This window comes from Chroicocephalus ridibundus, chromosome 1 (genome assembly GCF_963924245.1).
Source record: "Chroicocephalus ridibundus chromosome 1, bChrRid1.1, whole genome shotgun sequence".
Classification (NCBI taxonomy): Eukaryota; Metazoa; Chordata; class Aves; order Charadriiformes; family Laridae; genus Chroicocephalus; species Chroicocephalus ridibundus.
Window position 1 is genome coordinate 104,573,809 of NC_086284.1, and position 12,176 is coordinate 104,585,984.

A 12,176-nucleotide genomic window follows, 5' to 3' on the forward strand; every position below is an offset into this window, starting at 1 on the left:
GAGGCTTTTCAGCATGTTTATGATCTGTTTGTAGCACTTCAAAGCCTCTGTCCTTATTACCTTATAGTTTTGTAAGATGCCTCTTAAAATTGGATTCCAGTAGTCTCATTTTGAGCTTGAGCACACAAAATCAGTAGTACTCTGTATGAAAAACTAATCTGTCCAGAATCATCTAAGAATTGTATGGTGCCTGTGTCTTAAAATACTACAAAGTTTCATTTCACATCACCATGAAATTCCTTTATCTTCTGAAATCCTGTTCAGTTTTTTTACACAAACTGCATCCTGTAAACAGGTTGTATTAACTGCACAGACCTCATTAATTCCCTGAGCACTGTCCATTCTGTGTGTTGAATCAGGAAGTGAATGGCATTACTGTAATCTTTGTGTGATATACATATCCCTTTCTCCTCTGCCCTAAATTCCTTCCAAACTAAAGGGTTTTTTTTCAGCAAAAATATGGCCAATTTCTTTTCCTTGAGGAAAAGGCTTACTTGTTTTGTTCCCAAAAGAGGAACTGGGAAGGAAGAAAGTTAGCCTAAGGCAGACAACCTTCATGAAAAATTTCTGTAGACTGAGATTTTTAGCAAGATTATATAAATATGGGGGAAGAGAGGCTTAAACCTTTATGTAGCATTTCTTTAAATGTTAAAGGACTACTCTTACAGTGGAGAAAAGATAAGGAAGTCACTCTTTCTCCTTTTTTTTTCTTTCCACTTTTTAGAGAGGAAATGGGATCATAATAAAGATTTTTCTGTCTAAATTTGAAGCAAGAATGTGTACATATACATAGAAATATGTAAAATCTGTGTATTTACTGACTTGTCTCACCAAAATATTACTGGTTTTAGTGGATTTCCAGGAGAAGGTATGCAACAGCCAGTATTTCCTCAACTCCCAAATATGGATCCTTTTCAGCAGCGAATGATGGGAATACAACAGGATCCAATGCGTCACCAGGTAACTTTAGGGTTTTCCCTTGTCCCTCTGCTGTGTTATGTTTTCTATATTTCGTTGTTTTCTTTGAGCAGAAGTAAGGAAGTAGTGTTTCTATTAGTGAAGAGTGAATATGACTTAGCCCTCTAACTTTCCTAAGAAACATATTTTTGTTCTCTGTTCTAGTCAGGCTTTGAAGAACAAGATTTTTATTTTACACGCCTAAACACTTGACCTGCTTCATCTTTCTTGGGCTTCTGGTCTTTTATTGTGACTTTGGAGCAGAGATACAATTTTACTTTAGGAAACTGGGAAAGCTAATGTGATTTTTTTTTTTTTTTTTCCTAACTGGCAGTTTGCATGTTTTTTCTTCTCCAAAGGTTCCGCTTCCTCCTAATGGGCAAATGCCAGGTTTTGGTCTTCTGCCTACCCCGCAGTTTCCACCCATGGCTCAGCCTGTGATTCCACCAGCAGCACCTGTGCAGCAAACTTTTCAGTCTCCTTTTCCAGTACAGAGTGAATCACACATGCAAAAACCACATCAGCAGGTGAGGACCCCTTGCAGTAAACAAACTAACGTAAGTGCTCTAATACATGTCTTTCTCAAATGTTCAGGAGAGGAAATTTCATGATAACCATGGACAGAGATGGCTGGGAGGGTAGCTCATCCAAGGGAAAGATCTGGAATAGTTAATTTTTAAGGGTCTGGTATATCGCTAATGTAGTGGAAATGGACTCCGAAGTTTGTAAAAGTTTTAAAAAATCCAAGTGTATGTAAACACTTCTCTTGTTCCTAAGATTTTGGAGGATATTGTTGGTTTGGTAACTGACTGTTATTAAGAAGAAACCAAAGAGCAAGTCTGTTAATGAGCCTGTATTTAAAAAAAAAAAAAAAAATTGAATATATTTGTCTCCCTTGTTCTAAGAAAAGGAAATCGTAAAATGAGAAATAGAGATGGTACCAAGCTGTCTTTATGTGGTGGCTTGTGATGTCACAGATTCTAGAAATAAGTTATTCACTTACTCAGTTATTCACTTGGAATAAAGGGACAGTTCTCAAGAGTATCATTGTAATTAGTTTTTTAGTCTTGAATTCTGTTAAATCAGTACATTCTGAGAGATTGCTTCTTTGGATGGTCCCTGCCAGGGTCGTGTCATGAAGACTATTTGAAGTTTAGGCAGGACACAGTATGTTCTGCAGTGGGAAGCTGTAGAGGATTTGGGGTAGGAAAGGAGAGTTGAACTTTCTGAGGGTTTTTTAAGCAGGTTCTTGCATTTTATGTATTGTTTTCGTGACTTATTGTTTCATTCTTCAAATTTATTGTATTGTAATTTGCTTAGATATATGGCTTAACGTAGTTTCCTATAACATCTTGGAGAAATGTTTCGTGGTAGATCATACTTTGCCTGTGATTTTGATGACAGAGCAAGATCCACTGATTGACTTAAAGCAATATAATTATATTCTGTGGAGATATATGCAGTGCTGAAATTGACTACAATGTGGAAAAACAATTATGTGCAATTTGAAAATGAGAATTTTGTGTAAATTATTTTCATTATATTTTTTCAGTGGTTGTATTAAGTTCATTTAATACTAGACTGTCACCCTGTTAGTGACTACAAAGTAGTGGTGAAGCTTCTGAGGAGAGTTGCATTACATTTTAATTTCACATGTGAATATTCAGTATAATTTTAGTGCTGTTACATAATTTAGTCTAGGCATAAAATGAAATAAAATGTTTGCACTACTCACCCATAACACCAGTAAACTTAATATTTTAGGATATGGAAGTGGAACAGCCACCTATTCAAGAGGGGAAGCGGCATGTTTCTGACAGCAGAAAGTCAAGATCTAGATCTGCATCAAGGTAAATTAGTGAAAGTTCCTTTAGTGAGGGTATATATTATATCAAGCATGGATTTTAATGTAAGGAACTTAAGTGTGTCATGTCCAAAGACTTGGGAAATGCTTTACTAATTCTTTACGAGTACTGGGGAGAGTTATGCTGATTATGCGGAGCTCAGAGAATCTAGTACTGTGCTGCCAAATCTGCTGTGGGGGTGGTAACTTCTAACTGAGGTGACAGTAAATAGTTGAGAGGTGAGCTAACTCCTTGAACTGTTGGTGGGGCTCATTTTCAGTGCCTTAGGACACAGTCCTCTTACCTCTATTTCGAATTTGCTTCTTGGGTGCCCCACACAGCATACTTCCTTTGAGGCCCTTTCTTCTAAGTGCCCAGTCGTTTTGTACAAGTTGGATTCTGTGCCCAAATGCCAAAAGATATATTTAGCAAAAAAGTCCATTTCAATTTAATCTAAGGATTAATTGCAAGAAATTATTGTCTGTGTATTTTTCTCTGTATGGACAATGCTAGTGAAATTTCATGTTAAAGTCAAAACTGTCAAGGGCTTTATTTGAATTCCCCTTCTGGAAGAGAGAAAAAAAAGAGATCCGCTCAATCTCTTACCTCCTGAGGGGAGTTGTGTATAAATACAGCTAAATGTCGTATGTACTTTGATGCAGTGGTAATGAGAAACACATTAGTGACTCTTAAGACTTGTGAACCTTTGAAAGTCATCTGCCTTCTAAGGAAAATTGGGTATCTGTACAGTTCTCTTTTATTGGTAGAGAGTAACTTCCATGCCTGTCAATACTGAGTAAATTGTAGCAAAGCAGAATATGATAGTTTAATTTTGTCTGTGCTCTAAAGACAGTTTTCATATGAAGAAATCTGTGATCCACTGTACTATGGGAAGTTGCCTGTCACACAGGCAGTATTTCACATCTCAGCTGACCTAACAAATCTTGCTCCGGTATTAAAGCAAAGCTATCTACTTAGTTGCAAGTCTTCTCCTTTGCCAAGTTCCATATGACTTCTTTGAAGGTGTTCCAGACCTCAAGTGCTTTAGAACTTGCACATGATGTAGAATACAATTTCACTGGCAGAATTTATTTTTAATCTCTCCTTTAGCCATTCTTTTGTAAAAGCAGTAAACATTTTCCTCATTTAAGCAGATGTCATTTTTTTGTATGTTAATGTGGACGTAGTTTTGATAGTCAACTTCAGTACGAAATTAATAGAAGATTGAAAAATGATCAATTGTTCAGCTGGAGTGTATTGATAAGCTACTGTAATAATTTACTTTAGTTCTAAATGCTTGTGAATGAACTTGGATTAATTGAATTTTTTCTATTGACTGAACTCTTGCCTGATTATTTAAATAGGTAGCTGAAATAGTTATCTATCTGTCAATGTCTGAGTCAGAAAGACTGAACATAAATGGTTGTTGATTTAAACTAGGTCACCTAAAAGGAGACGTTCAAGATCAGGCTCCCGATCTCGAAGATCACGTCATCGTCGATCTCGATCTCGGTCCAGGGACAGACGCCGACACTCTCCTAAGTCTCGGTCACAAGAAAGACGTGAACGTGAGAGGGAGAGGGAACGCAGGTCAAAAGGTCTTCCTCAGATCAAGTCAGAAACCGTTAGTGGTAAGTTTATTCTTTCTCTTTACTCTTGATGTAACTCTGCAAATTCTTACAATACCATTTTTCAGATGCTCAACATCTTCCTGGTTCATATATGGAATTTTTTTGTCTATGCCCAGTATGTCTATGCCATTTTCTTTAGTGAATTTTAGAGTTCTGATAAGTTGAAGATACTGCAATAGATACTAAGACTATGTAAAATGGAATATTAAGAAGGCAAACAGGTATTTCAGAAAAACTGTAAATGTCAAAGAAATGCACTTCTTGTATCTATTAGACTTTGTTTTTAAAATTTAATGTTGACAAGTCCACTTACCTTCAGTATATGATACCTGCTCAGAATATCCCAGAAGACAACTCTTAATCTCATGTGTGTTAGTTTTTAAAATTTTTTTGTTCCGTTTTCTTGGGTTTAATGCTATTTGATCTGGGTTCCAAGACTTGTCCAAACAGAACAAAAATAAACTACACTGATTTAATTTCTGAACTGTTGTAAAGCTCTTAAGAATTAAATTCACCACACATCTCTGTACTTTCTTTACTCATAGTAGACAATTGGGCATTTTTTTAATATCTCCAAGTCAGAAATATTTTGGCTGTAAAATGTGGAAAGAAAAAGCTGAAACACCATGTTTTTCCTTTCCTTTCTTCGAGACATGTAAGGTAAAGCAGATTGAGCAACAAGAAGTTAAGCATGTCATAATGATTTTTCTAATGATTCAATGTTGTGCGTGTGTCAAACCTGAAGGAGAGCTTTGACCTGGGGAACACACAGGGTAATGCTTGGATTTATGAAATAATCCTGGCTTTGCCTGTGTTTATGGACAAAATGTAGTAGTTGTCTTCTGAATATTCCTGGGAAGTGCAGAATCACCTCTGGAGTCATCAAGTAAAATGAGAACATTCCTTTTTTTACGTAAGAGGGACAAAAACTAAAGAGTTCTAACTAGCCAAAACCTTGTGAATGAAAATACCATTACTTTAAAAGGCCTGCAAAGACTTAGTAGCTGTTCATTAAAAGCTTACTGGCGGTGGTATAAGATGCTTTTGCCAACAACTGTCCCAGATTCTGTCACATAATGCTTTTTAGGTTTGCAGTTTTATGTCACTTAGTGAGGAAAACATAGATGAGTATTAAATGTTGCTGTAGTAGTCTTCAGCAAAAGAAATACTTTGAGCTCATCTGCTGTTCTATTACCTTCAAACATGAAGTGAGATAAGCATGTTGCGCACTCTTTCCTGAAAGAAAGAGCGTGTGTCAATAATTTTTCACTTAACCATAGAAAGAAATGGCATTGAGTAGGTCACTAAAGAGGTTAAAAGTTTGGTTGCTCATTGTAGCGAATTGTCACCACATTCTGGAGGAGAACCTTGCTCGTAGTGGATGTATCACCATAAACAATCTAATTGTCATCTTGCCAGTAAATACCATCCATGACTTGCGATGGTGGCCCCTAGCTTGGGTTTCACACTAAGCAAAGTGAGTTACCTTGTTGTGAAATATCGATTGTATGTGTTGGGATGTTTCATGGAGCATTATTAGCAGGAAAGCCTGTTTTTCCTTTTTATGATGATTTGCAGAGCGAGCTCATGATCATCAGAAGTTGCAGGCCACTTCAGTGTTAGTTAACTAGAGAGCTTCTTAGTGAGTGCATTCTAACAGTGATTCTGGTGTAGTTGCTATGGTTGACTGTCAGCGCAGCTCCAGGCAGGCAAGAAAAAGAGGTTTCTGTCAAACACTCATAAAGATTAAAATATGTGTTTTAATATTAACCGGCTTTTTCATTTGAATAACTATTTTAAAATAATTATTTTGACATTCTGGCTTGTGAAATGTGTATTTCCATGGGCTCTTAGAATCTGTGTTAACTCTTTGATTGTAGTTTGTAGTACTACGCTTTGGGTAGGACAACTTGACAAAAGGACAACTCAACAGGATGTCGGAAGTCTTTTGGAGGAGTTTGGCCCAATTGAATCAATAAATGTAAGTATAAACGGTGCAGCGTAAGCTACTTTGATATGACTTGGTTACAAAAGGTCTTTTCAGACTGTTTTAAGGGAGCTTTATTTTTGACACATTCCAAGGAGTCAAGAGCTCTCATTTCCTATATATTTGTGTTTCCTACCATGTAAACTCAATTCATTTGGCCGCTTTGTAGAAAAACAAGGCAGTTGCTTTAGTTTCTTGCAATTTAAAAATGCTCTTGGGAGTAATACAGAAGATTATTCCATTTTCATAAAAATCATGCTTTCTCTGAAGAGAATTGAATGAGAAAGGGCTATTGAGGAGATGGGTACAGAATTGCATACTATGCTGCTGAGTTCCTTGTCTGCTCCGTTTTGTTTGATTATAGAATATGGACTCTCAGCTGGCGTTCTTGTTGCTTTTGCTCCTTTCTCTTCTGTCATTTTAGTCATAAGCATGTTGTTATGCTTTGCTGTATTTAAGGATGTTTTTATAGATAAATGATAGCTGTTCTGGTAGTTACAAAATTTCATTTAAACAAACAAAAAGAAGTGACTGTAATTTTCTTCCTATTCCCAAGTTTTGTAAAACAACATAAACGTTTTTTCTCAAATGCATTAGAAGTAATAAAAATTATTACAAAACTGCAGATAAAACTGAATGTGGAGGTGCAGCTGGCAGCTTGAGGAATGAAGTGGTGTATTAGCCTCTTGTTTCTTCCAACAAAGTAACTAATTGCCAGACTGCAGCATTTACATGAATGCTACTGTTTAACAATTTTTAAAGGATTAAATATACAACAGTCATCCGTATTATCACACAGAATAGAGTTCAAAACTTTCCACATCAGAAGTTGCTTTTAATTTATTTCCTGTGTTTTCCAGTATTTCCAGAAGATACTGGTTATCTTTTAACTATCATTCTCTTTCATACTTCCGTAGTCCTTTTTGAAACACCTGCTGATGTTCCAGCTTACTGTAATTGAACACTTGTATGTTGTTCCTTACTTTGTTAATGTGCTACCAAAACCTTTTTTTTTTTTTTTTTCCCTCCTTAAAATACAAACAGATGATACCGCCTAGAGGATGTGCCTATATTGTTATGGTTCACAGACAAGATGCTTACCGTGCCCTGCAAAAACTGAGCCGAGGAAACTTCAAAGTCAATCAGAAATCTATAAAGGTACTTCTTTGAAAAAGTCAAGCAGTTCTAAAGTTACTGTAATTTTTGTAATCCTTTTTCATCCGTTCTAGACTTTTGGGTAATTTAAACTTTTATGTATTTTGGATATGGTGTTCTGTACACTTCTGTGAATGGACCATTTTTTCCTTGATAAATATTCTTGCTCTGTAATGTGCCTAGTGGAACTTGTATCAGTTTCCTTGAAAGAATGTCAATAATTGTCTATTTAACCAACAAAAATGGTGTCCTCTTAGTCATTACAGTGGACTGTAACTGTGTTTTTCTTGTTGCTGGTTATTTGTCTTATAACTGAGTTTAATTATATATGGTAATCCTACAAAGAGTACTAATAAATAAGGAAGAACACATTCATTAGTTAAGTTCTTCCTTTTATAGAACATTGTATTAGAGGGTGATGCTGTCCTTGATCTTAGTGACTGGGGAACATTTGAAGAAATTGCCCTTCTACATTTTTACAAATTATGTGCAAGAGTCGAGCCAAGAAATAAGAACTAAGTCTGCTTTAAAAAAACCCGCTTATTTCAGAGTTTTGTAACTAACCCATTTCTCCTGCTGTTTCAATTAGAGCATTCTTTTTACTTTTTAGCCTCAAACGGTAATGCTGTTTTATGAGAACTAAATATTAAATCTATTAAAATGGAAACATTTTACTGACTATATGTAATTTTTCCCTCCCAAGATTGCATGGGCTTTGAATAAAGGAATAAAGCCAGATTACAAGCAGTATTGGGATGTAGAATTAGGTGTTACTTACATACCATGGGACAAAGTAAAACCTGAAGATCTTGAAAGTTTCTGTGAAGGAGGAATGTTGGACAACGAAACTCTTAGTCCAGGTAAAGTATTTCTACATCTTTAAATGCGTTTAAATAATTGTTGTTTGTGCTGGTGTACTGAAGTTGGTGTGGCTGACTTTCATGACTCTGAGGTGCGTATAAAATCCGTGAAATGGCTAAGAAGTGCAGCAGGTGTGCCCCGTAGATTGGAGAGAGTCTGTAAGCAGTTAATGACAGTCCCTCATCAGGAGTTGTGCAGCTGTGTTAGGAGAGGCTGGGCTAAAAACAAATGTTGATACCAGGTGACCCATCAGCTGCACTGGTGTTTGCCCTTGACAGTAATGCAGGATGCAAGTCTGTTGTACTTGTTGGTCCTGTTCCTTCGGCATCCCCAGTTTGTGCGAGGTACCGCGAGCAAAGGAGCCTGCTTTTGGTTTACTTGTGTAGCAACTGAGTTGATGGCAACTTTATGATTTCTAAAAACAGTGCCTATAGTTTTCACGCTTTTGACTTTTTCAGTTCCTTTGGCAAGTCTTGTATTTATAGGGACCTAATAGAATTGTTGTTGTCTTGTATGTAAGCAGTGCGAATATCAGGCTTCTATGGTTGTGTTAAGAAAATGACACCTGTTATAGTCATCAGCTTCAAATCAATTACAGGTCTCAAATCAATGTGGATTTGCTAGTGTGCTGGCTGTTGTGATTTTAAAAGTAATAGTAAATGAATGCAGCACTTAAAAAGTGAAATTTCCGTAAGTTCTTTGACTTGGTACTCTATAGTTGGTTTTGACTGTTGTGTGGTGTGCTGTCTAGCTACTGAAACATTATTTCAGGGTTTTGTCGTTCTGTCCAGTTTGCCCTAATTAGGTGGTGGTTATTCTAAATAGTAGCATCTTTTCATGATAAATACACAGGAAGTTGAGTATGTATGCAAAATGAATGATAAACTCAGTGTGTTCAAGTCTTCTCAATGCTTTTCTCTTTCCCATAATGCCTCGTTGCTGATCCCTTTTTTCTGCTTAGCTGTCTTTTCCCTGGAAGTTCTGACAAACAATAGGAGCCATATTTCTTCTGTGAAATAAGTTTAAAGCTATATTTGATGTTTCTTTTATTTTGCTGCAATTCTTTATTGTTGCATTCTCCTTTTCCTTGTTCAAGACTCAAAAATGTTGTATTTTCAGAAATGACTTCTGAAATTAGTGAAAAAGCTGCTGCCTTCTTGCTCGAGAGCAATGGAATGAATCTGTTGAAAGCTTGTCCCAAAACAGCCTTACTGTTTTTGTTACAGATAATGTGTTTCAGAGTCCTGGGCATGTATAAACGCTGTCAGTGCAAAGAATTGTTAAATGACTAATGAAAGGAATAAATTCACTTGCTATGTTTCAGTTATTTGCTGTACTGTGTTTAAAGTAATTTGGAGTTTTTATTGTCAGAAATCTGTTTAAATGCTTCTTAGCTCTGTGGTTCGTCTTCTCGGAATATTCTCAATTACATCATTTTTGTAAACAACAGAAAGCATGGTAGTTGTACATGGCAGTGCTTGACTACTTGTCTGCTTCTACTGAGCTGATATGTGTATGTTTGGGGTTTTTTTTGTATAGAGTGGAAGGGGATTCCCAAGAAGTCTGAAAATGAAGTAGCTCAAAATGGAGGTGCAGAGGCTGCGCATAATGAACCAGTGTCACCTATACCTAAAGCTTTACCTGTTCCAATTCCCGTTCCCATGCCTGCACCAATAACAGTACCTCCTCCACAGGTGAGAGTTGCTTCTCATTTGTTCTGGATATCTAAACAAAAACTTACTTTAAATAATAACTCAGTATAGCAACACATAAGTTAGGGAGGAAATACAATGAATGGTAACTAGATGATTTTGCGTGTGTGTGTTTGTCATGTTGTTATGCCTGGTTGAAAAAATGTTGGCAGACTGGCTATGCTGCCAATTTATGAAGATAACTTTCTTGTGCCATAAATCACCTATGCACCTGAAAAACATTATTTGAGCTCCTTCATTTAAAAGAGCAATGCAGTCTCATAAAAGACTTTTCTGCTAAGTCACAGTGGCAATGGAAGACTTGAAAAAACAAAAAACAACAAAAAAACCAAATCCATTTGGGTTTGGAGCATGTTTTGTGCCCAGCAGAGCATCTGGTTTGATTTCCCTGAAAAGGGATGTAGTTTGCATGTACCAGAACAGCCCTGGGAACTGAGTCAGCACGTGGTTATGGGAATGATGGAGGATTTGCTCCAAAACCTCATTGTTGCTCTAATGCTAATGCAGACAGAGTGTACGTGTCAGACAGATCTTCATTTAAAGTATTGTAGGACTGTATGTCTAATACCTGTTCTCTCAGTCCTGGATAAATTATTGCAGTAGATTTTTTTTATTAATGGGCTGAATTGCATCCTCTCAGTGTTACTATGACTATGCTTTTTTTTTTCCTGTTTTCCTGATTTTCCTCACTGTTGGCTTAAATAAGCTATAGACCTTCTAAAACATGCACATTGCTTTCATGTTTGTTCATATTGTGTATACTCTCTTTGAACAGCCTTTGGGAATTTAATGTAAAAGTTTTCATACTCTTCCTTTGTTGTTACAATGGTTCTTTAGTCAAAGCTGATGTTGTATGTTCTTTCACTAAAAGAACACTCCGACATTTTACCATTAGTTTAAGTAGCATGTAATAATAATTACTCTCTCTGGTTTTATCATCTGTATTTCTTTTAGCTTTACTCATTGACAGATGCATTACTACTTTTATTGTAACGGTTTTTATCTTGTCACTGTTAAAATAGTAATCTACTGTCTCCCAAATGGGAGGAAGTGTTCATAGAACTATTTTACATCTTGAGAAAATGTGATTTATGAACTGCAATATCGCAGATGCGCAGAAAAGATCAAAAACTCAAATCATATATAATTTAGCCAATTATGTGATTTGAGAACATAGTTTGTTGAATTTTGTGTTGTTTTGACGCAGAATTTATGAAATGCTGTAAGGTATTATTAGTAAATGAACACGTAAGTCAAATTTCTAATTTCAGAGTTTTAGTAGCCATTAACTGTATTAAATAGTAGTGATTCTGTTTATTTTCCTTAAATCCATGCTGAAAAGGAAAGTGTAAAGAAAAAACCAACCAGTTTCAGAATATATTGAGTGTGCTGATTGCTTGTCTCATCAGCTGAAGCCTCATTGGCTTCAGTTTTTTTACCACTGCAAAGAAACTCGTGCCTTCACAAATTTAGGGCAGGAACAGAGAACTGTATTTAGTCTTCACCTTTGGTTTCGCTATGAACTTTTTTATGCTTGACCAATTCAGTTGTCTTTTCTGGCCATAAAATTAAAATAGTTTAATGATTTGTAAACAGTTCTTAAAACTTACAAATTAAGTTTAGCTGTGATGATGTGACTGGTGTTAGTAGTAAAAGTAACATGTTCTGTAATATGCAGATGTGACCTAACACCTAAAGAAAAAAGCTCATTATGTTCTACTTCTTTTGTTTAAATACCTTTGTAAAGTACCATTGTATTTTAATTAGATGATGTATTTTTGTCCTCTGATACAAGCAGAACTGTTTTCATTTGTATTTGGCTTCAGTGTTCAGGACTGTAAGAGGTGGGGAGGTTGTTATGAGTCCTGGGTAGCTGCTGATGCTGTCCAGCCTGGAATGGGCATCAGTACAGTGATACCTGGTTGCTCGATCTGTCCCGGGGCTTCTCCCCCCATTAGCCATGGAAAACACCCTGCCCACCCTGGTCCCTCTGACTGGAGAAGCAGGTTTGATGTGCGTGGTATGCCAG

The 12,176-nt window shown here is 36.4% G+C and overlaps 1 protein-coding gene across 3 annotated transcripts in view; it reads left to right on the forward strand.

Moving 5' to 3' along the window:
• Positions 1–12,176, forward strand: part of SCAF4 (SR-related CTD associated factor 4) — a 46,001-nt gene that overhangs the window by 20,257 nt on the left and 13,568 nt on the right. For 2 of the 3 annotated variants that reach the window (XM_063346756.1, XM_063346767.1), the window contains 8 exons: positions 852–960; positions 1,317–1,514; positions 2,722–2,807; positions 4,242–4,432; positions 6,313–6,413; positions 7,464–7,577; positions 8,278–8,434; positions 9,975–10,129. In XM_063346756.1, the coding sequence (XP_063202826.1) occupies positions 852–960; positions 1,317–1,514; positions 2,722–2,807; positions 4,242–4,432; positions 6,313–6,413; positions 7,464–7,577; positions 8,278–8,434; positions 9,975–10,129 (1,111 nt within the window). The remainder of the gene's footprint in view (positions 1–851; positions 961–1,316; positions 1,515–2,721; positions 2,808–4,241; positions 4,433–6,312; positions 6,414–7,463; positions 7,578–8,277; positions 8,435–9,974; positions 10,130–12,176) is intronic. The other variant, XM_063346760.1, reaches the window with a different exon arrangement.